The 22786-nt window shown below is 40.6% G+C and overlaps 1 protein-coding gene across 2 annotated transcripts in view; it reads right to left on the bottom strand.

Moving 5' to 3' along the window:
* ggnbp2 (gametogenetin binding protein 2) overlaps window positions 1-19926 on the bottom strand; it is a 43642-nt gene extending 23716 nt beyond the window's left edge. For both annotated transcript variants that reach the window (XM_055658068.1, XM_055658069.1), the window contains exons 1-2: window positions 19581-19926; window positions 1368-1448 (exon numbers count right to left, since the gene is read on the bottom strand). In XM_055658068.1, the coding sequence (XP_055514043.1) occupies window positions 1368-1448; window positions 19581-19673 (174 nt within the window). In that variant the 5' untranslated portion in view covers window positions 19674-19926. The remainder of the gene's footprint in view (window positions 1-1367; window positions 1449-19580) is intronic.
* Window positions 19927-22786: the final 2860 nt, after the last annotated feature.

Below are 22786 nucleotides of genomic sequence, written 5' to 3'. Positions count from 1 at the left end.
ATCTACTTCAGGGCAATTTGGAGTTTAGCAAAAATCAATTGGAATTGGTGTAAGGATTAGTATTCATTCTGATCAACTCCCAAACCTCAGATCAGAGGTTAAATCTCTCATTTCCAGTGGATATGCATGTTACACCTCCTGGGATAATTCAAGGCAGTCGAATCAGTCTTGAAGACAAACATGTTCATTGCTTTTCATATTAACAGTGATCGAAGCAAACACTTACAACCCATTCATTGTGGTTATTTGTTTCTTACAAGCAATAGGTCAACACCAAGTTCGTGGAACATATTTAAATACAGATTTTCTGCACTAACCTAGTAGCAGGAGAGAATTGAACAGCTTACCATTTAATTGGACATCATACCACTTGTTCCATTTCTGGGCCAGCCAGGGTCCAAGGATACTTTATAATTATTGAGATAATAAACCAGTCTTGGTGTGTATTTGACGCCAGTTCTATGGCTGTCATAGCTAGTATATCCAGCCCTTCAATGTCTTAATTGAATGTGGTCACTGACTAATTAACAATAGGTATAGCTAAGTATATCTCATATTGCTCTCTGCTTGTGGTTTAATGGATGTTTAAATGCACATTAATTATCTGTTCAACTTGATTTTGACTATTCGGTTGTAAGACATTTTAAAACCTGTCCTTTGATCCCACATGTTAACAGGGATAGGTAAAGGATTATTGTTTGTGCCCATTTATACTGTCACATGTGTCAATCAGTCCACCAATCATCTAACAGGAACTACATTTCAAATTGAATCAAATCATATCACGCCAATAGGATCATGCTGTCAAGTAAGTAGGCATAATATGAAGTCCTCAACATCAGGTCAAGTTACAAGACTCTCCAACAGCATTTAACATGGAACATGTTGGATTTCTAATACAAAAGGCCTGCTAGCTGCAAAATCTAATGCTTGCAAATAGCTATTACACGCCATCATTCTGACAAATCACTTTCCAGTATTACCTTATCTCTCAAAATTGAAAATACAAAATAATATTTAGGTCATGCAAAAACTGTGGAAAAATAAATAGATTTAACTTTTTGGATTAGAGACTTCTCTTCAGAACTTGGTCTCCAGTATGAAAATTAACCATTTCTCTTTCCACTTATACTGCTTGATGGGCTGAGTGTTTCCAGCATTAGTTTTTTATTTCAGATTTCTAACATCTGTATTACTTTTAATACTGATGTTTTCAATAATGTTTACTTTCTTGAAAAAAAAAGACTGGGGGGTTATCTACTGGCCCACATGTAGCCGTGGGAGTGAACAGTGGAATATAGACGGTCTTTTGTCTGCTTTTTGAAGAGTACACAAGTCTGTGGCGTTTTAAAACGGTACCTCCTTACCTGAACAAATTGCTTTAACTGTGCACCATTGATCTGGTGACCATCTAGGTTCAACATATTGTCAGAGAATTCCATTACCATCTGGAGGGAAAAAAGTTAACAATCGTTATAACAAAAGAAATTAGGTGATTTGCAACATTTGAAAGCAACTGCCACAACGGGAAGTTTATTGTCTCTTTTCACAACTTACACTAAAAAGGTCAAATCTAATAGTACAATGTTCTGTTAAACTGACTTATCAGATATTATTCTGCAAAAGGCTTTTAAAGACTTAAAGATGTTTTTAAATCCCAGCATTAATCTTAAACATTCACATTTCCATTATACTATGTAATTTGATCAAAGAGAGAAGCCCATGTCAAAATATTTTGAACTATATATTTCATAACAGAAAGGAAAATGTTGGAGCAACAATTTGAAGAAATCCACCCTCAATTCCAAATCAGGATACAGGTTTTTCTGAGTACCATTCCCAGATGGCAAGATAAATGTGCCAAACCAGTGCACATTTTACAAGTGAGAAAGGTTCTGAATTGTGATGCAAAGTGCTTGATCTTCTTCTTCTTCTTCTTCTTCTTGCGTATGGAGAGCACAGCCTAAAGTCAAAGTTCTTGATGTCACTGATCAAGGTTATATAGATAAATGTGAGGTTATTCACTTTGGCGGCAAAAACAAGGGGGCAGATTATTATCTCAATGGGGTTAGGTTAGGTTAGGTAAGGGGGGGGGGGGGGGGGGTACAGCGAGACCTGGGTGTCCTTGTACACCGGTCACTGAAAATTGGCGTGCAGGTACAGCAGGCAGTGAAGAAAGCTAATGGAATGTTGGCCTTCATACAAAAGGATTTCAGTAAAGGAGTAAAGAGGTTCTTCTGCAGTTGTATAGGGCTCTGTTGAGACCACATCTGCAGTATTGTGTACAGTTTTGGCCTCCTAATTTGAGGAAGGACATCCTTGTGATTAAGGCAGTGCAGCATAGGTTCACGAGATTGATCCCTGGGATGGCGGGCTTGTCATATGAGGAAAGATTGAAAAGACTAGGCTTGTATTCACTGGAGTTTAGATGGATGAGGGGGCTCTTATAGAAACATATAAAATTATAAAAGGACTGGACAAGCTAGATGCAGGGAAAATGTTCCCAATGTTGGGCGAGTCCAGAACCAGGGGCCACAGTCTTAGAATAAAGGGGAGGTCATTTAAGACTGAGGTGAGAAAAACCTTTTTCACCCAGAGTTGTGAATTTATGGAATACCCTGTCACAGAGGGCAGTGAAGGCCAAATCGCTGGATGGATTTAAGAGAGAGTTAGATAGAGCTCGAGGGGCTAGTGGAGTCAAGGGATATGGGGAGAAGGTAGGCACGGGTTATTGATAGGGGACGGTCAGCCATGATCACAATGAATGGCGATGCTGGCTCGTAGGGCCAAATGGCCTCCTCCTGCACCTATTTTCTATGTTTCTAAGTCATAGTACCCAACTGGCACTGCTAATTCTATGGATCAGTTGACTGATCCACAGTAATTTAATAATTCATCAGAAAATTCAAAATGTTTAACATCATATATCCCACAATATTGAATTTACTTGACATTTATATTAATAAACGGTATAAAAAGCACTACAAGGTCATATTTTGTATATAGCTGTTCCACAATTAACATTTACTTGAATGTTTGCTGAAACAAGGTGTTATTTAATGGAATTTTCTGTTTAACAAAGGATCGATTCATAATGTGAGTTGTATCTTGTGTAGAAACCTCTACTACAACACATGATGTTTTGTGTTCACATTCATCAGTGCAACAATCTCAGAGCATCGCCGTGAGATATTAGCATTTCACTGCATTCGCTTTTGAAACTACGCAGCATTCTTCTGAATTTCTGCAACACCATCCTGTCATACAGTATCAACTTTGCAAACGATCTTCAAGATGAAAAAAAGGAGGCAAATCTGGATTTATTATTTTTTTAAATGGGGGAAGAAAGAAAGTCATCCTTTTCTCCCGCTCCAGGATTTTGGCATGGTTGGATCAACCATTGCAATCATTATGAAAAAAGGAAGCAGCCCTGAAGAATAATCTTTGGGGCGATCATTGCTTCTTGCCAAAAGGGGAGAATGCAAATGATGTACTCGTTTAAACCATGCCTTTTCACTTGAAAACCCTGGACCTTTGATAAAAATAGTCTCCACTTGCTCCATTACCCTCTAGCGTGGGGCTTCAGCGGCACAACAGGCAATGCCTACTCAACACTGTGCTCTTGCCAATGCACCCTAGGTGAAAGTAGTTAGCTAGATCTTCCCAAGGAGATAAAGGTGGCTGCGGTGTGACATAGCATTATAAAGTTTACAAGGGCAAACACAAACATGGAGAATGAAAACACATGATTTCAATGCACATGAAAAAAATGCTTCTGTTTTCTTAGAGCAATCAAGGCCAATAAGCTTAGTTATTTACATTTTATTATTTTTAACATACACACAAGATTGCTCTATTCCATACTAACCACCTCCCATTTGGGAAAAAAATATTTTGTTATTAATTATTCCATCTTGAAATTGAGAGAATAGAAGCAGCAGATTCATTCATTGTCGACTTCCTTATACATTTTAACTATGTGATCCAGATGCAACTAAGTTCTAAATATTTACATTAAAATCAAAGAAATATCAGTATTTCTCAAATGCAGATTTATCAGTCTTGACATTTAAATGCTCCAAGGAAAAATGTTGGTTCATTTATTTAAACACCAAATTCCCACTGTTCATTTATATTTTGGACATTTTTTAATCTATTTTCACTATAAAAGACATCGAATTAACTCAACACCAGAAACTCTACATGCAAGATGGAGGAAAAGAGAGAGGGCTGAAAGTAAAATAATCATTATCAACAGGAAACATATTAGATAAACTAATAAACTAAGTTCCCTGCAGCTAGTGGGTTGCAGCCTGGAATCTTAAGTGGCTATATTGTAGATGTAAAGATAGCAGATGCACTGGTTCATGATCTTGCAAACCTGCTCAGTTTCCGAAATGATTCCAGCAGATGGAGATATTACAAAGAAGTCCTTGTTTATGAAAAAAACGAGGAAATTATATTGATGACAGGGTTTTGGTGGAAGGGTGTTATTCAGACTGGAGTTTCGTGACCAGTGGTGTTTTGCAGGGATCTGTGCTGAGGCCTCTTGTTGCTATGATATATAAAACGACTTAGAAGTAAATGTAGATGGATAGTTTTTTGTTTAGTTTAGCACGGAAACAGGCCCTTCGACCCACGGGGCCCGTGCTGACCAGCAATCCCTGCACATTAACACTATCCTGCATACTAGGAACAATTTACAATTTTACCAAGCCAATTTACCTGCATACCTGTACGTCTTTGGGGTGTGGGAGGAAACCAAAGATCTCGGAGAAAACCCACGCCGGTCACGGAGGTTGAGGGAAGACCATATAGAAGTATATATAATTATGAGAGGCAGGCAATCAGAACCTTTTCTTCCAGGCTGGAAATGTCAAAGACTAGAGGGCATAGCTTTAAGGTGATGGTTGGGGGGAGGGGACAGTTTAAAGGAGATGTATGGAGCAAGTTTTTTATTTTTGTGTTTTTTATTTAAACATGGGTTAACGTGGGTGCCTAGAACACACTACCATGGGTGGTGGTAGAAACAGGTACAAAAGCGGCATTCAAGAAGCTTTCAGATAGGCACATGGATATGCAGGGAATGGAGCGATATGGATCACGTGGAGAGATGATTAGTTTAATTTTCGGCACAGATATTTGGACAATTGAAGTGAATATACATTTTTTTTTTTTTTAATTGTGTTTGCCTTTGCTATCTGTATAAAGACACATTTATGGAAGTAATCATACATTGAGAGTCAGTACAGAAACAGACTTTTTGACCCAACTACTCCATGCTGACTAAAATTGCTTGGCCCATGCCCCAGTAAACCTTTCCTATATATGTACCTGTCTAAATGTCTTTTAAATTTTGCAATTGAACTCGCCTCCACCACTTCCTTTAGTAGCTTATTTGATGCACGCTCACACCCGTGTGAAAATGTTCTCCATAGGGTCCCTCTAACATTACACCTGCACCCTATAGTTTTAGAATTCCGTGCTCTCAGAAGAAGATTGTGGCTATTTACCTTATCTATGCCCTTCACAATTTTATATACCTCTATTATCAGTCCTTCATATTGTAGGTAGGATGGGTAAAAAGAGGAACCAGAAATGCAAGTTTGTGTTTGTTTAAGGCATTCAAAAAATAACTTGCATAAAATGTTACCCGGTAAGAGTACGGGGAATTGGGTGCGATCTATTTGCATGGACAGGATTGATTAAACAACATAAATTAGTTGGGATAAATGGATCCTTTTCATTTTGCAGGGTGCCGCAGAGTTTAGTGATGAAGCCTTGATCTATATAAATTACTTATATGTTAAACATGTGGCTTGTGATGGATGAGTAGGGGAGGAATGGGAAGTTATCTGCTTTAGTAACAAAAACAGCACTTTACATTACAGGGTGCTGCTGCACAGGGGAATCTGGATTCCTCATACAAGTACAAAGTGTACAGCAAGAATAAGATTAAGCAAAGAATTAAGGCGGCAAGTGGGAAAATGGTCTTGTAAAAAAAAAAGGGAATGGAATTTAATAGTGAAATAGAATATACTTAGTAGAATATACACAGGAATGGGCCCTATGGCCCACAATGTTTATGCCAATCATGATACCAAGTTAAACTGATCTCATATGCCTGATCCATATCTCTCTGAACCTTGCACTTCCATGTGCCATCCAAAAGCCTCTTAAATGCCATTACTGTGTTTGCCTCCTGGTAATGCCTTCCAGGCCCTCACCACCGTGTAAAATAACTCACCCTGCACATTTCCATTAAACTTTCCTCTCTTACCTTATAGCTATGCCCTCTAGTGTGGGACATTTCTACCCTGGGGAAAAAAGGTTCTGTCTACCCTATCTATGCTTCTCATAATTTTATATACTTCTATCACTCCCTTCAATCTCAGATGTTCCAGAGAAAACAACGCAAGTCTATCCAACCTCTCCTGGAAGATGAAACCCCCTAAGCCAAGCAGCATTCGTGTAAACTTCCTCTGCACCCTCTCCAAAGCCTCCACATCCTCCCGGTAATGAGGCGACCAGACTGCACACAATCCTCCAAATGCAGCCTAACCAAAGGCCTGCAAAGCTGCATTATGACTTCCCGACTTTCATATTCAATGCCCCTAGCATTGCATACGCCTTCTTAACCACCCATATACTTGCTTTGCAACCTTCAGCGAGCTGTGAGCTTGGACTCCAAGATCCCCCTGCACACCAATGTTGTTGAGGGTCTTGCCATTAACTCTGTATTCTCTCCTTACATTCAACCTCACAAAGTGCATCATCTCAAACATGCTCAGGATAAACCTAATCTGCCATTTCTTCACCCAATTCTACAACTGGTCTATATCCTGCTGTATCTTCTGACAGCATGCCAAACTGTTAGCAATTCCTCCAATATTGGTATTGTTGGCAAATGTACTCACTAAACCATCTACATACAAATGGTGCTATAATTATAAAGGATATTGGTGGTAATATCTGGAGTATGGCACAATTCTAGTTGCATTTAAGGGGATATAGACTAGTTTAGAGGTAGTATGCTGCCTGACCCACTGAATTACTCCAGCATTGTGTGTCTAACTTCAGAGGCAGTTCTCAGAAGCTTCCCATGAATAACTCCAAAGAATCAATGGGAATCAATCAGGGTTGCCTTATGAAGGAGTAAGCAAGTTAGGTATACATTGCTGTTAGAATAAGGGATGATCGTATTGAAAGATATTAGCTAAGATTTGGAAGGGGCTTGAAAGGGTAGATGCTTAGAAAACATTTCCCATCTTTGAAGAAACCATTAGGGACATGGATCATCCATCTGTCACAGATGAGGATTTTTTAACTCAAAGACCATGGCTACCCAGAGGTGTGCATTTAATGCAATCATTAATGTAATTTAATGTATTCCTTACAGAAATGCAATTTTTTGGTTAATGGGGAAATTACTGATTATGGAACCCGGTAGGAAAGTTGAGCCATGGCCAAAAATCAGCACAACCACGTACATTTAATGAATGATAGGGCATGCTCAATAAACCAGGTGGTTTAGTCCTGGTGTTTACAATTTGAATTACTGAGTACTATATATTTAAAATTAATATTTAGTTTAGTAATAGTGCACCAAAGCTCCATCTCAAGAATTAAATCTTTATCTTGCCTGGACTAATCAAATTAGCAGATTTTCTTTAAAAAAGAATTAAATTGCGAAAAAAAATCCCACAAAAACAAGTGACATTGTAACAATGCCCTAAAAGGCACCAAATAATAATTGAAATAGATTGTGTCATTCAAAATCCAATTGCATTCATATTCCACGGGGCTAGTGTTTAATCAGGAGTGAATATTAGGAGCCTACTGTAGCCAAGGTCTTCCAATCTATCAAGACCAGAGATTGAACCTGGGACTTCCAGGCAAGTATGGCTCATTTCTACATCTAACTGCAGTAAAACAACAAAAGCATCATTAAGCACTTACAGATGAAATTCTTGTATGTGATTTCCTAAGTAATTCAAAATAGACAAGACAATATGCACACTGAAACATGTTTGAAGATGTAGATATCATTCAGCCCAAAGCATGACTGGGCAATGTGAAATCCTGATCAAATGACTACCTTCATTGACCTTTTCATCACGTTATGACAAAGATTTTTAAGAATGGGGGAGGATTGGGGAGAGCGAGAAGGGACAGAGATAGACAAGCAGATGGAAAGATCAAGGTTTGATAGGATACTCAACGTAAAGTTAGGATCACCCAAAAAATATGCAAATTCTTGAGAATTTGTTCTAAAAGTAAAGTCACCTAATTCATAGAGCATGAAGAATTATCTGCCTATCGTGTTTACACCAGTTCATTGGGCAATTCCATTACGCCCGCTTATTTTTCACATAACCCATTCTCACATTCACGGATTTTATCATTTACATTCTCACAAGGGGCAATTTAAGAAACCACATCTTCGCAATGTGGATGAAAACCAGAGTGCCCAAAGACCACGATTGAATCCAGGTCACAGGAACTGTGAAACCTTATTTCATGAAAACAGTAAAAAAACTTAACACATTTTGTCCTCAATTGCAATTGATTAACCTGCACACAACCTCTCAAACGTGAGAGACAAGGACAAATCACGGCAAAGTCATTTATTTTCTGCTGTGGTTATTATTTGAGTATATTTTCAATTAATTCGTCATTAAAAGATTTAAGGAAGGGCAGAAGTAAATCAGGCAAAACCTTAATGATCACATAATGGTCCTTTCATCGATTAAACCCGACATTTCCTGGGATCTTTTCACAATAAATAATGTATAAGAAGCAAGGTATAATCATGAGATTCAAGATCAAGATTCAATTTAATTAAGGCAATTAAGGCACAGTGAAACTTGAGTTACCTTACAGCCATACTAAGTAAAAAGCAAAAATACACTGCACATAAAATTAAGTTTAACATAAACATCCACCACAGTGGAATCCACATTCCTCAGTGTGATTGAAGGCAATAAAGTTCAGTCATCTTCCTCCTTTGTTCACATCTGGTCGGGGTCTTTGAACGGGGCCGTTGCTGACGGTCCGCTGTTCAAACCCTCATCGGGATGATCAAAACTCTGGCGTTGGGATGGATCGGAACACTCCATGGAGCTCCAGAGTCGGCCTCTTCTTAACGGATCCCAGGCTCCGCGATGGTAAGTCCACGTCGCACCTTGAAGCTCCGGTCTCCAGGAAAGGCCGCACAACTCCGGGGGTGGGCGGAGGGAGATGCGACACGGGAGAAAAATCGTATGTCCGCCGAAGTAAGGAAAATGTTTCCTCCCGCACCCCCCACATAAAACATACCAAGAGACATTAAACAAACATTCAAGACATAGTTAAAATAATAAAAACAGAGAAGGGACAAGACAGACTGCTGGTGAGGCGGCCATTACGGGCGCCCCCCGGTGGTACCAGAGTCATTACAAAATAATTATGACTGGTTTATTTTGTGCAGTTGCCAACATTGCACTTCCAGCTCGGTAGACAGATTTGATCAAATGTCCCACAGAATTTAACCACAATAACAGATTTAGTATACAAAATCAGAAGAGAACAAAGTAAAGTGACTTTTCAAATTCTTCAATTATCTGGTATTTCAAAGTCAAAATGGAGATTTAAAATAGATTTGTGATTGCGGATATTTCTTTGCTCAATTGAGTTTTCAGGAAATAAATGTTTGGACCATAGCAATAATTAGAAAAAAAACTAGCACTATCCTAAAATTTCTAAAAACACATAAGATCACTCAGGAAAGTAAACTTGCCACAACAGCTGCTAGTGTCATTCTACTGTTGCTCCATAGAGAGTGTCCTGACACATGGCATCCTGGTATAGTATGACAACAGTTCTGCAGCTGACAAGAAGGCTCTGTAGAATTATCAATACAGCCCAGAATATCACCAGCACACACCTGCCTGCCTGCCCTCTCGTTGCCTGCAGAAGGCATCACGCATACTAAAGGACTCATCTCATTCCGCACATCACTTGTTTGCCCTTCTGCCCTCAGGAAAGCGTTACAGGTCCATCAAATCACACACAAGATTAACAAACAGTTTCTGCCCCAAGGCCATCACCACTCTGAACTCTGCACTGAACACACAGCCCCCATAGCCAATATTTTGTACTGCCACAACACTATACTGTGAAATATTGCATATTCTGACGATTTTTTTGCCGTTTTTGTGGTTTCCATTGTCGTTGTTATTTATCTGTTAAGTTGGAGCTCCGCTCGGGCAGTGCGCCTGAATTTTTGTTGTATTTACAGTGACAATAAAGTGTATTATTACATTTCAAATTAAAATACTGTACTTCATCATTCAAAATGGCATTATTGAATTAGTGTTACTATTCTTGGATTTCAAACTTTCATTTCTCATTACTTTAACAATGCATTTGTTGAAGAAATGAGACTCCGACAAATAGATAAATATGACCAATTCTTAAGGAGTTGGTCTCCTTTCATCGACTTTTTGGAATCATGTGATGCAGCGGTACCATAAAGATTGCTCATTTCAGTTCATGCCGTGGATAGATCTACATCTCCGAATAAAGATTTGAAAATTTCTCTTTTTAGGGGCCTTCTCTCCTATTTCTACTTTCCACTTTTTCTTTTTTTTTTTATATACACACTTCACGTTTTTCTATTCTCTACCATCTATTTTTCCTCTTTTTCCCCTTTCTATTGTTTTCTTTTTCTTGTCTTGCTTACTCCCTTCTCAAAACATAAAACTAGAGGTTGTACATAGAATGGATTACGGTATGACATAGTTGGCACCTAAAATTAGGTTCCACTGTACTGTTTTGTACTGTATTAACTTCTAATAAAATAAACAAAAAAACAAAACAATGCATTTGTATAATAAGGTTCCATAGATTGCAAAACTACATGAATATTCAGAAGAATAACTTTTCACTTTTTAAATTCTCCAAACTGCACTGTGCAGGCACCATCAACTGAGGGTCCTCCTGACTGCCCCAATTTATCTGGATAGATTTTATGAATCATGTTGCTTCTTCAATACGACTAATTTAGCTGTTTAAACAAAAAATGACTATGATGTTGGCTTAAAAAACATTGACATTTCATAGGATTAATACAAATCTTCATCTTAACTTTATAGGAATCTAACAGAACTGCCATGAAGCCACAGAAAATGTCTAAACAATCCAACACCAACAACATCAAATTAGCCAAAGGTTAAACTAAGCAGTATAAATAGAAAGCAGAGGCCTGGTATTTGTTCTCTGCTTTCCGCAAAAGGGTAAACAACATTTAGGCTCATTTCAATTAAGTCAACTAAATGAGACAACTTCAAAAGATCAGCCAATCTGTGCCCATTTTTCACTACTTTCATCTTCAACCAGTGCTTAATGTTTCCAAAAAGTCATTCCCTCGGCATGGGTCCCAGTAAAATGCATCAACTAAAGAATTAATTGACTTTTTTCTTTCCTGCCCAGGGAACCACTATGGCCATTGCAAGATCTGTACCATGTTCTTTGGTTCTGCAAGTAGAATGGTGGCAAGATTAGGGGAGTCATGTTTGGTTGATTATATTCCATCTGACAATTCACTTAAGCAGCAAGTTCTATGCCTATTATTTTGTGGATAAGCTATATTATTTGGCAAACCCACGCACAACATTTCTGAAAACTCTAGTGATAAGCGCAGAAACACTTACTGTTCAAATATAAACAAAAGCAACAATAACATCTTGCTCAAAGTTTCGAAAAAGACAAATCGAGCGTATGGCCTACACAACTGAAAAAGATCACCCTAAAATATAGGTGAGGCCACCAGCATCATGTACCTGCGATATTGGGTTGTTTTTTTCACAAATTCCATGGCTCACTAGTCCATTTTTATTTTGTAGTCAACTTGAGTGCAAAAAGGTGAAACCATAGTGTTTAATATTTTGTGTTAAAAAGCAAAATATTGTAAATGCTGAAAATTGGAACTAACAGAAAATGTTGTAAATGCTCAGGTCACATGTGGAGTGATAAACAGTTAACTTTCAGAGTCAAGGCAAGTTAGCAAATTGGAAGTGTTGTAAGTTGCAGAGAATAGGAAAGAGGGAAGACTATTGGAGATCAAACAAGACAACTGGCAAAAGCTGGTAGCGCAAGTTGAATGAACATACACACTCGTGCAAATTAATTGAATCACAGGTTGATTTACCTTGCCGGAGATGCATTTTTTTCCGGATCGTATCTCCGGTCGCTCTGAGGCCTAACATCATGGAGCTGGCAGCCTTGCTCGAGACTAACTTTGAGCCCTACCACGGGGGGCCGTGGACTTACCATGTTCGGCACGGACTAGATGTTCGGCACGGACTAGAAGGGTCGAGATGGCCTGTTTCCGTGCTGTAATTGTTATATGGTTATATGGAGTCTGTGATCCCTTGCCTGGGATGACACTCCAACCACGGCCTGCGGATTTCAGCATCGAGGAGCTCACAGTCTCGGGTAGGAACTGAAGTAGTTAAGCTCCAAAGTCGCAGGAGGTTCGACCTGCACCGACCCAGGGTCTGATCGCCCAGTGCGGGGAGCTGAAAACCCCCCCCCCCCCCCCGATGCAGAAGGCCCGACAACGGAAGGCTCAAGGCCCCCGACTGCGGGAAAAAAAGGGAAGAGACTGAACTTTTTTTTTGCCTTCCATCAGTGAGGAATGTGGAGGAGTCACTGGGGTGGATGTTTATGTTAAAATATATTTTGTGTCTTGTTGCTTTTTATTGGTATAACTGTACGGCAAATCAAATTCCAAAACATACTTGGGCTAATAAAGAATGATTATGAAGATGATTATGATTTTGCTATATTTTTAATATATGGAGTTTTTATGCCCACCATTTGTTCTGGTATTTTTCTGAAACCCTATAAATCTCTTGAAAGGGTTCTTCTGGTATTATCCCAGTGTAGTATAGAAAAAAATAACATGTTGATTAAGGTGCAAATTAATAAGATCATAACCTTGTATCACCATTGCTCGAAGTCACAGCAAGAGATCGCAAAGCTGGCTGGGACGAACCAAGCTTCTGTATCCAGTATTGTCAAGCAAGGGTCCAAAATGGGATCACTATCACCCAAGATGATGGACAGGTGTGGCCTAGAAATGAGGCCTTGCCGAGGATCCAAGAAAGCACGCAATGCCCCGAAGAAAGATTTTGAGGCAGGAGACTCAATAAGCTCAAGCGTCGTGCATAAGCGCCTCATTTTAGTCGGTCGTATAGTCATAATTCTGTCAGGGTGAAGATATACCAGTTGGCCTTAAAATATAAAGATTGTACATGAGGACTGGAGAAAGATGTGAAGTAATGACGAAAGCCATTTCCTTGTTCTAGGCCAACATAGACATGTTTGGAGATCAGCCAGTTGAGAATGTGCGTTCATAAGGCTCCACTACAATCGTTATTAGTTCCTCGATCTGCCCAAAACCAGATTCTGGTTCTCACCATCCTCCCAAACCTGCCGTGCAAAGTAAAGCGTTCAATTTTTTAACATGTCCTACAGTTTAAAAACTCAACTGCTTCTCTCCAGTTACCTGAACTGCTGAGTATTTCCAATAAACTGATCTCATTTTAGTGTTCTTTAAAAACCTGTGAAGTGTCAGACCAGCTTTCATAATCCGCAAAGATCACATCAAAAGGCATTGTAGTTACCACAACGTCTCTTTTGATTTCCTAACTGATTTTCTATGTTACTATTTTAATGCAACTTTTTTCTTTGTATTTTCAAGCTGCTTGGATCAGCTAGCTTGGAATTGAAATAGAACTAGAGAATCTTTGGTCAGATTTTCACAACAGGCCCATTATCGATTTTCTGGCAACTAATGGCCTAGCACCTCCTTTAATCCCGACAAAAGTACGAGAATGCACTAGAACCCCCCCCCCCCCACACCATAAATGTGGCGCCTAGGCCAGGCAACGCAGCTGATCTTGACCTCATTGGGACCACCATGGCCGGGGCTCTGGAACTCCAGCTTGGCCGGAGCTGGCATCTCCGTTCTCACATCCAATGTCCGAGGCAGACCTTGCGGCCTTGGCAGCAGAGGCGGACCGTTCCACTCCTATCAGAGGCCGTGGCCTCTGTTGGTCTGTCAAATCAGATAATCCAAAAAGGCTCTGGGACCAAGAGTGCCAGAAAATCGGTGGTGGACCTGTACGATGCCTGCTTTCACTTCGGAAAATTAAGACGCTGGTTTCTGTCAATCTATTATTTGAAACATTGATTTTAAGCAAATGGAAAAGTTAAAATTCCTCGTGGTTCCAGGTGTTGTTCCTAGCAATACTGCAATGGCTTAATCACACATACTTAGAGGAGGGTTGACGGCAAAAGTACCCAAGAGCTGAATGACAGTAAATTTCTATGCATAATCCCACACTCAAGGTAACCACTGGGGGGGGGGATCAATCAAAATTAGCTGTAGCGTCCAGTTCAAAAAGTACCTGGGTTAAACATCCAGTACTACCCAAAAATAGATACTCGGATGAGGTATCAAGAAGGAACCATTATCCTTCCAATGTAGAAAGGGAAGAACATTGAAGCTCCATGGCTCATCGTGGCAGAATACTTAAATCCAATTGTTACATTTACAATTAAGTCACTGAACATTTCCCTCTTTCAAACTGCTTCTTCAGATTTTGCCATACACCATGTTCCCAAACCATCAATTTCACTCCCAACTCAGTAAATGATTTAGGAAAAACAATCATCCATATCTGTGGTTCAGCAAGTAGACCTACTGCCTCACAGCTTAAGGAACCTGTTTTTGATCCCAAACTACAGTACTATCTGCACAGAGCTTGAATGTCCATCCTACAGCCACATGTTTTCCTCCTGCTTCCCAAAGATGCAACGGTTCATAGATTAATTGGCCATTGTAAATTGTCTCTAGTGAGGAGTGGGCAGAATTGTAGGGAATGTGGGAAGATTGTGATGAAAATGTGAGATAAGGATGTCCACATAACCACTAATATCCATCTTCTGAATATTACCGAATCAACCCCCAACGTGTCATTATTACATCAGAAATCCAATGCAATCGGTTGAACTCCCATCTTACACTTTCCACAAAGATATGCTGATATTTTAACACAAAACAAAACTTATTTAACCACCTGTAAAAAAAATTAATTGGCTGCTTTAATTTTTAAATTCTCGTTAATTTCTAATCCCTACAGCCTTCCCAATTTCTAACCAACTCTACCCCAACATCTGTTTATTGGCACTTCTTTAATTCCTGTACACTCCAATATCAACTTTTTTCAGCTGCTTAATGCATAACCTCTGGAATTTTTTTCTTAAAACCATACACCATTCTAACTACTATGCTCCTTAAATCCCAATCCTTAATTAGGCTTTGGATCACCTATTACAAAGACCATATATCCATAATCAGGGTTAATCGGAACTCACTATAGAGACACATCTTTGGTTGTTTTACAAAAGTTATTATGACGACTATCTTCAAACTATCAGCCTAGGTTTCAGGAAATTGCATGCACAATCTAAGCGTACCAATGAGCCAAGTAACAAAAGTGGTTTAAACTTGCACCCAGTTCCAACAATTACATTTAAATGAATATTCTGCAGACACAATTAGAAAAGAAAACCAGAAGAATGATGAAATGGGTTTGACATTTCTAAAAATGGAAAGGTGATTAAGTGGAACAAGGCCTAAGTAAGCTGAAAGGATATAACAAAATGTAAAAAAATATTAGGACAGGCTGGGAGAAAAAGGAAAGGAGATTGTAAGGAAACGGCTAGACAAGGATGGATTTTAAATTTCATAAGCATGGAGAGAGGCAGAGCTAAACTAAATTCAGGTTCTGAGAAGTCAGTCTTGGTAACAACTCTGACTGGCTACCCAACCCCATGTTCAGTGTTTAAGAAATATTTGGATAGGTACATGGATAGGACAGGTTTAGAGGAATGTGGGCCAAAAGCAAACAGATGGGACTATTGTAGATTGGGTAAGTTGGTCAACACGGGCAAGTTGGGCCAAAGTGCCTGTTTCTACGCTGCATGACTCTGTTCAAAGTGTTCAAGATAAAATAATAATTGGCTCAGGCCTGATCGGGCCAACTCCCTGTACAGCAACGCAGTTAAGACTGCACACTCTGGCACATGACCGGATTGACTGTTCAGAAATAGCTAGATGAAGTAACAGAGGAAGTGATCCTTATTTCTCATTGTATGGCTCTATTGTGCTGTTTACACCACCTGAACCTAAAGGGATCTGACTACATGTTCCTTTCTGTGTTGAAATGGTTCCAAGTCCTCAGGCACAAGATGTGCACAGAGAATTCAGTCATGTTTTAATGCCTGAGCAGACCACAAAGAGAGGTAGGCAACATGGTCTGAAAGTCATAGAATCCAGTTCAGAAACAGGTTATTCAGCCCATCATATCCATGCCCTAATCAAGTACCCATCAGTACATGGCCCACAACATTTTCAAGTGTTCATCAAGATACTTTGCAAATGTTCGAATTTCTCTTCTTCCATCACCTCCCTCAGGCAGCACATTCCTAAGTCCAACCATCCTCTGGTGGAACAAAAGTTCTTCTTCACAACCCCTGTAAAATTCCTACCACTTATCTTAAACTTATGCCACACGTTTTAGGCAGATCTGCAATGGGGGATTTTTGCATATCTCCATCATGACCTCTTGTAACCGCAAATACTCCAAGGAAAACAAACTCCAGCCTCTCCTTTGAACTGAAACACACCATCCCATGCAACATGCTTTCCTCAATTTTACCAATGTTATCACATCCTTTCTATAGTGTGGCAACCAGAACTGCACTGATCTAACCAGTTTTATGAGGTTGTGTCATAACTTCCCTGGTTAATAAAAGCAACTATACCTTCATAACCTCTAACTACCCGTGCTGCCACCTTCAGGGATCCTCCGATTTGTACAACAAAATGCCGACCATTCAACATGTCCGGCCAAAATGCCTCATCTTACCAAGACTGGTTACATACTGCTTGTGTAAATGGTTCTAAATGCACTGTGTGCAATATACTTAGATGAATATGCTCAGGTATAAGCATGAATGTTTTCACAAAATTGTGAAGCTATGATATCCATTTAAATTGATTCTGAAACACATGAAGTAACATTCCCATCAAATAAAGCATATTTGCAAAACTCAAATAGTACAGTTTAAAATTTAAAAGGATATACCCAGATTGTTTGAAAAAGGTCTGAAGGGTCTCAACCCGAAACATCACTCTTTCCTTCTATCCAGTGATGCTGCCTGTCCCGTTGATTTACTCCAACATTTTGTACTGATCCTCGCTTTCTTTTTTTTAATATAAAACACTTGTCTGCAGCTTTCATTATAATCTTACATATTATAATATCATCCTTGGTCAGGTCATACAAAATAGAATGTTACCTGGGGAATAGGAGTAGGTCCTTCCATTCCTTATACCCGTTCTGCCATTCATAGCCGATCGTTTATTTCAGTACCACTTTCTTGCATTAACACGTACAGGAAAACTTTGATAATCTGATACCCTGTGGACTTTGATGCCAGTATAAAGATTTTCGAGACTATTGAATATTATTAATGCCCTTTCACACCTTTTATTCTTTTTTTTTATTTTTTAAAGACAGTTGTACAATAAATTGTATAGTAACTCAGAGGGTCAGGCAGCATTTCTGGAGAACATGGACGGGTGATGTTTTGAGTCAAGACCCTTCTTATCACTGACCTTCAAGAATGACCTGTTTATTGCAACTCTTTTTAGTCTAATAAAATCCTCAACTCAGAAGTATATCACCTCCAATAACATCTGGTATAATTTTATTTATTATTTGATTTACTGACAAGTTTGAAAAACATTAGTCAAACACAATTTTCCTTCTATAAATCCATTCTGACTGTCAGATCCTGTTTAAATGCTCCATTAACAATTATTTAATAATTGATGCCAACATTTCCTTTTTCCACATAAAACTAACTGAAAGGTCCTGACCCTGAACCTCACCTATCCATGCCCCCCACAGATGCTGCCTAACCCACTCTTGTATCTTTTTAGTAAACCAGCATTTGTAGTTCCTTGCGCCTACAAGCTAACTGGCTGTTGTTCCCTTATTTCTGCCTTACTTCTTAAAATATGGGGTTACATTTGCTACTTTCTGTGGGAAACCATAGCCGCTGCCTTCAAAGCCCTAGGATCCAGTCGTCAGGTCGTCGAATTATAAGCTTTCAGTTCCATTTTCTCTAACACAGATGTACTAATGTTTGTTGATGCTAATTTCTTATAACTTCTCAAACACTGAATCTGTATGATAGGCACCAATTCCAGTGTTATTCTGTCCCCTCATTACAACAGCTAATATTTTTCTGCTATTTCCTGATTTTCCAATATAATTTCTCTCATCTCAGTCTGCAAGGAACTCACGTTAACTTTAGCTAATTATTTCTTTTATACATCTCCATGGAACCTTTCAGGCTCTTACATTCTTCATTAACGCACAAATACTCTATTTTCCCTTTTGCTCATTAATACCTCGGTACTCTTTGAATTGTGATTTCCCCCTCCCCCCAAAAAAATCTTCAGACCAACTGCTTTTTTGGGTAATTTCAAGCCTTTTTCTTTGACATAATATTTTCTTTACTTTTTCTTGATTGTGAAATTGCCCGTTCTTGATTGTGAAATTGGGCCAATTAAAAGTCAGTGAAGATTATCCTTTATTCCATTTAGCTAACAACCGGATTTTAAAAAATGGAGGCAAAGGGTAAAATAAAAAGGGAATAATGCCATCTTTACCAACAACCAACTGGAAACAGACTGCGTGAGTGAACATATTTTGCATATTAAAATGGCCTACTTAATACCTCAAAGCAAGTTCCTAAAACAGCCAGTGTTCTTCAAGGGTTAAATAAAGGCCCTGCATCTTGCTTTGTAGTAAAATTCGCAGTACAATTTACATTGAATTTTACACACATTTATTAGATGATTAGGTGGACCATAAGTTGTCATAAACGTTGTGCAACAATTTTTTAAAAAATGTATGTATTCTAGGTCAACATGGGAAATTGCACAAGCTGACGACCGTCTTAATTTAATCGCCTTCCAAAGACATTGCAAATGCTGACAAGTCAATTCTGGGCCTCACATGAAGTAAAAATATGAAGACATTGATGTTAAGAGTTATAATTTGTAATCTAAAGAATAATTAATTATTAGCTCGGGAGACTACATTTGGAAATTAAAAGAAACGTATACCATGGAAGCTACAGTACTCCGGAACTTTGCAACTTATAGCGTCCGAGGCCTAAGGAAACAAGTTTTATTTCTAAAGCGGGCCCCGGCCTCTGCGGAAATCTCTCGCCTTGTCCGAGAGGCTTTGACGGAGGGAGGGGTTGAGCGAGGGGGGAGGGGAGGAGAAAAAACACAGCGAACTAGAGTTCGGCTCAGCAGCGGCTGGGGCCTACAGTGAAAGCCCGAGGCCCTGAGGCGGACTCTTCTTCTTCCTCCTCCCTCCCTTCCTTTCCTTCCCCCCTCCTCTCTCTTTCCAGCGGCAGCGCCTTCCCTCGACCCCCCGACTCACCGTCAGCGTGTCGTCGATGTAGAGCGGGATCTGCCTCTTCTCGAAGGGGAACTCTTCCTCGCCGTCTCTGCAGACGGCCACCAGGCGCGCCATGTCGACAGTCAGTGTGTGGGGGAAGAAGCGAGGGGACGATCCTTGACACGACTGCTGCTGACAGGAGAAGCCCGAGGAGAGGCCGCTGCCGTCGGCGGTAGAGGAGGAGGAGGGGAGGGGGAAAGAGGGTGAGGAAAGAGGGAGGGTGGTTGAGCTGCGAGTGGTGTGGAGAGGGGTAGTGGGCTGGAAGAAGCAGCGGCGGCGACGACGACGACGAGATGAGGCGAGGCCGGGCTGAGGGCGGGACGCGGACTCGCCCGCTCTCCACCAAAATATTCGAATAAAAATGGAGCGCGTCACAGCCCCAGCGCCGCCGCCATCCGCCCCGACAAAGAGTCCCTGCCAACCGACCACCCTCCCTCCCTAACTCCCCGCTTTTCTTTGTATGTGTGTGTGTGTGAGGGGAGTGTGCTTGGAGGGTTGTTTTTTTTAAATCAGATTTTATTTTAAACTCCGTCTCCCCCTTCTCACGGCGAGGTGCGAGATACGTGGCGACGGATTAAAAACATCGACCTTTCGCCTCTCTCTCTTCTCCCCTCCATCTTGAGACGTTGTGGAAAGTAGTCCCGAGCTGCGTGTGCGCGCCGCCGCCGCTGGTGGAAGGAAGGCGGGCGACGCGGGGGCGCGCACACCCAATATGTGCCGAGCCCAAGGGGAAGAAAGAGGTCGAGGCCCTCCCTGTATTCGGTATGAATGTCGAACCATTCCTTCTATGATCCTCCCAGTCTGAAGAAGGGTCTCGAACCGAAACGCCACCCATTCCTTCTCTCCAGAGATGCTGCCTGGCCCACTGACTTACTTCAGCATTCTTGGTCTCTTGGTCCTCCAAAATATTCCAAATGGAATTTAAACTGGAGGTGAACTATCTTCGGTGTAAACCAGCATCTGCAGTTCCTTCCTCCACTTGTCTAACTTAAAGTAACCCTTGTATTCCCTCTCCATCCCTCCCTCATCCTAGTTCTTAAACCAATCTGACTGCCCCCGATTAAATTTTATCTCTTGAGTGCTTCGTTGTCACCTTCCCCAATGATCTATTCTACATTTTCATTGAACCGCATCACCTTTGATATCACGTTTTCACACCTTACCATTCCATATCTCTGCGTCTCCCTCACCCATGACCGTCAGTCTGAAGGATAGTCTCAACCCGAACCATCACCCATTTATCTATCCAGAGATGCTGCCTGTTACTCCAGCATTTTGTGTCGATCCTCGGTGGGCAAGGCTCACAGACCAGACTCCCCACCATTGGACTCCATCTACACTTCACGCTGCCTCAGAATAGCATAATCAAAGGTTATACACAAAATGCCCGAGTAACTCAGCAGGACAGGCAGCACCTCACGAGAGAAGGAATGGGTGACGTTTCAGGTCGAGACCCTTCTTCATACTGAGAGTCAGGGAAGAGGGAGACTAGAGATAAGGAAGGGTAAGGTGTGAAAAAGAGATCAAAGCAGACGATAAAAAAATATTGAATGGTTCATTGTTAGCTAAGGGGCAGGTGACAAGGAGGATACAATCAGTACAATTAATCAGAAGGACAGTGAAACTAATCGGAGAACGAGCTGAGGGTGGTGGAGGGAAGGAGAGGAAAAGCAAGGGTTACTTGATGTTAGTGAAATCAATATTCATAAAAACTATGTACATACAGGAAGGAACTGTTTACATCAAAGATAAACAAAGAGCTGGAGTAGCTCAGGCAGCGTCTCTGAAGAAAAGGGAATAGATGTTTCGGGTAGAACTTTCAACCCTTCTTCGGACAGAGTCAGGAGAGATGGAAACGAGAGATATAGAAGGTACATAGAACAAATGAATGCAAGATGTACAAAATGCAACGATGATCAAGGAAAGGTGGAGCCCACAATGCTCCACTGATGGCTGTGCAGAAGGTGATAATAATGATACTAACAGTGAAACTCGGCAGGATGACAGTGAAACTAGTATATTGACTAGGAGGGGGTGGGGATGGAGAGAGAGGGGAGGCTTGGGTCACTTGTCATCCTGCTGAGTTTCACTGTGTGTACATGTTCTCCACAGATACTGCCCTGCTGAGTTACTCCAGCACTTAAAAAAAAAAATGGCAGCAGTTTCTTATACTGTACCTACATAATACAAGACTCGTCCCACCCTGGTCATTCCTTTTTCTCATAGCTCCCAACCGGCACAGATGCTTAAAAGCAAACACCACCAGACTCTGGAACATCTTCTACCCCTCTATCATCAGGCTTCTGAATAATCATTTCATAAACTAGGGAACAGTCCGTTTCACCTCTGCCCCATTATGGACAATGGACGTGCTCTATGAAACTGGTGCATTAAAATGCAGAGTACTATATACTGCACTGTATCTTTCTCCATCTCTCCACCTATTGTACTTGAGTTTGGTATGATTGTATTTATGTATATTGTTGCCATCCGTGAGAGATGACGTTGCGGCTTTGACATCCTGCTCGGAGAGCGGAATGTTTCATCTGTGGTTGTATTTCCTGCTGTGGTTGACTAGGCCTAGCCTTGACAGACAGCCCCTGTTGTCTCTGGCCATTGGATTGGGGAGTGTGTTGCTGTTGCCATTGAGCCTTTTGTGGCGTTGGCGTCTAACCTTCAGGGTCTTGAACCACATGCTGTTGTGGTGATTCATACACACCTGGAGGTCCCTTCTCCACCCCACCTGATCCTCAGCAGCAATTTCACAGTTCTAAGTGCCATTGGTTAAAATTAAAATTAATAAAATCTCTTTTAATCCTATCCTTGTAGCGAAACTGTGGTCTATCTCTCAGCCTCCGTGCATTGTCAACCTCCCTTTACAGGAAAGGCAGCAACCACTTTCAGGAGGCTAACTAAGTGGGCATAGAAGAACAGGAAACTCAGTCAAGGCCAAGATAACTATCTACAAAGCGTGCATCTTGAGCACTTTACTGTACAGCAGTGAAGCCGAGATGACATACTTACATCAAGAATAGAAATCAAATAATTTTCATTTCCACTGTCATTGTCGCATCCTAGGAGTTTCTTGGCAGAACAAAATTACCAATTAATCTGTCCACTCCCTGACCCACATGCCTAGCATCCCTGTGATTCTCAAGAAGTGTATCCATTGGCTTGGATGGAAAATG

The sequence above is a fragment of the Leucoraja erinacea genome, chromosome 28 (genome assembly GCF_028641065.1).
Source record: "Leucoraja erinacea ecotype New England chromosome 28, Leri_hhj_1, whole genome shotgun sequence".
NCBI classification, from domain to species: domain Eukaryota; kingdom Metazoa; phylum Chordata; class Chondrichthyes; order Rajiformes; family Rajidae; genus Leucoraja; species Leucoraja erinaceus.
Note: the sequence above shows the minus strand (reverse complement) of the source record. Positions and strands in the feature narration are given on the sequence as shown.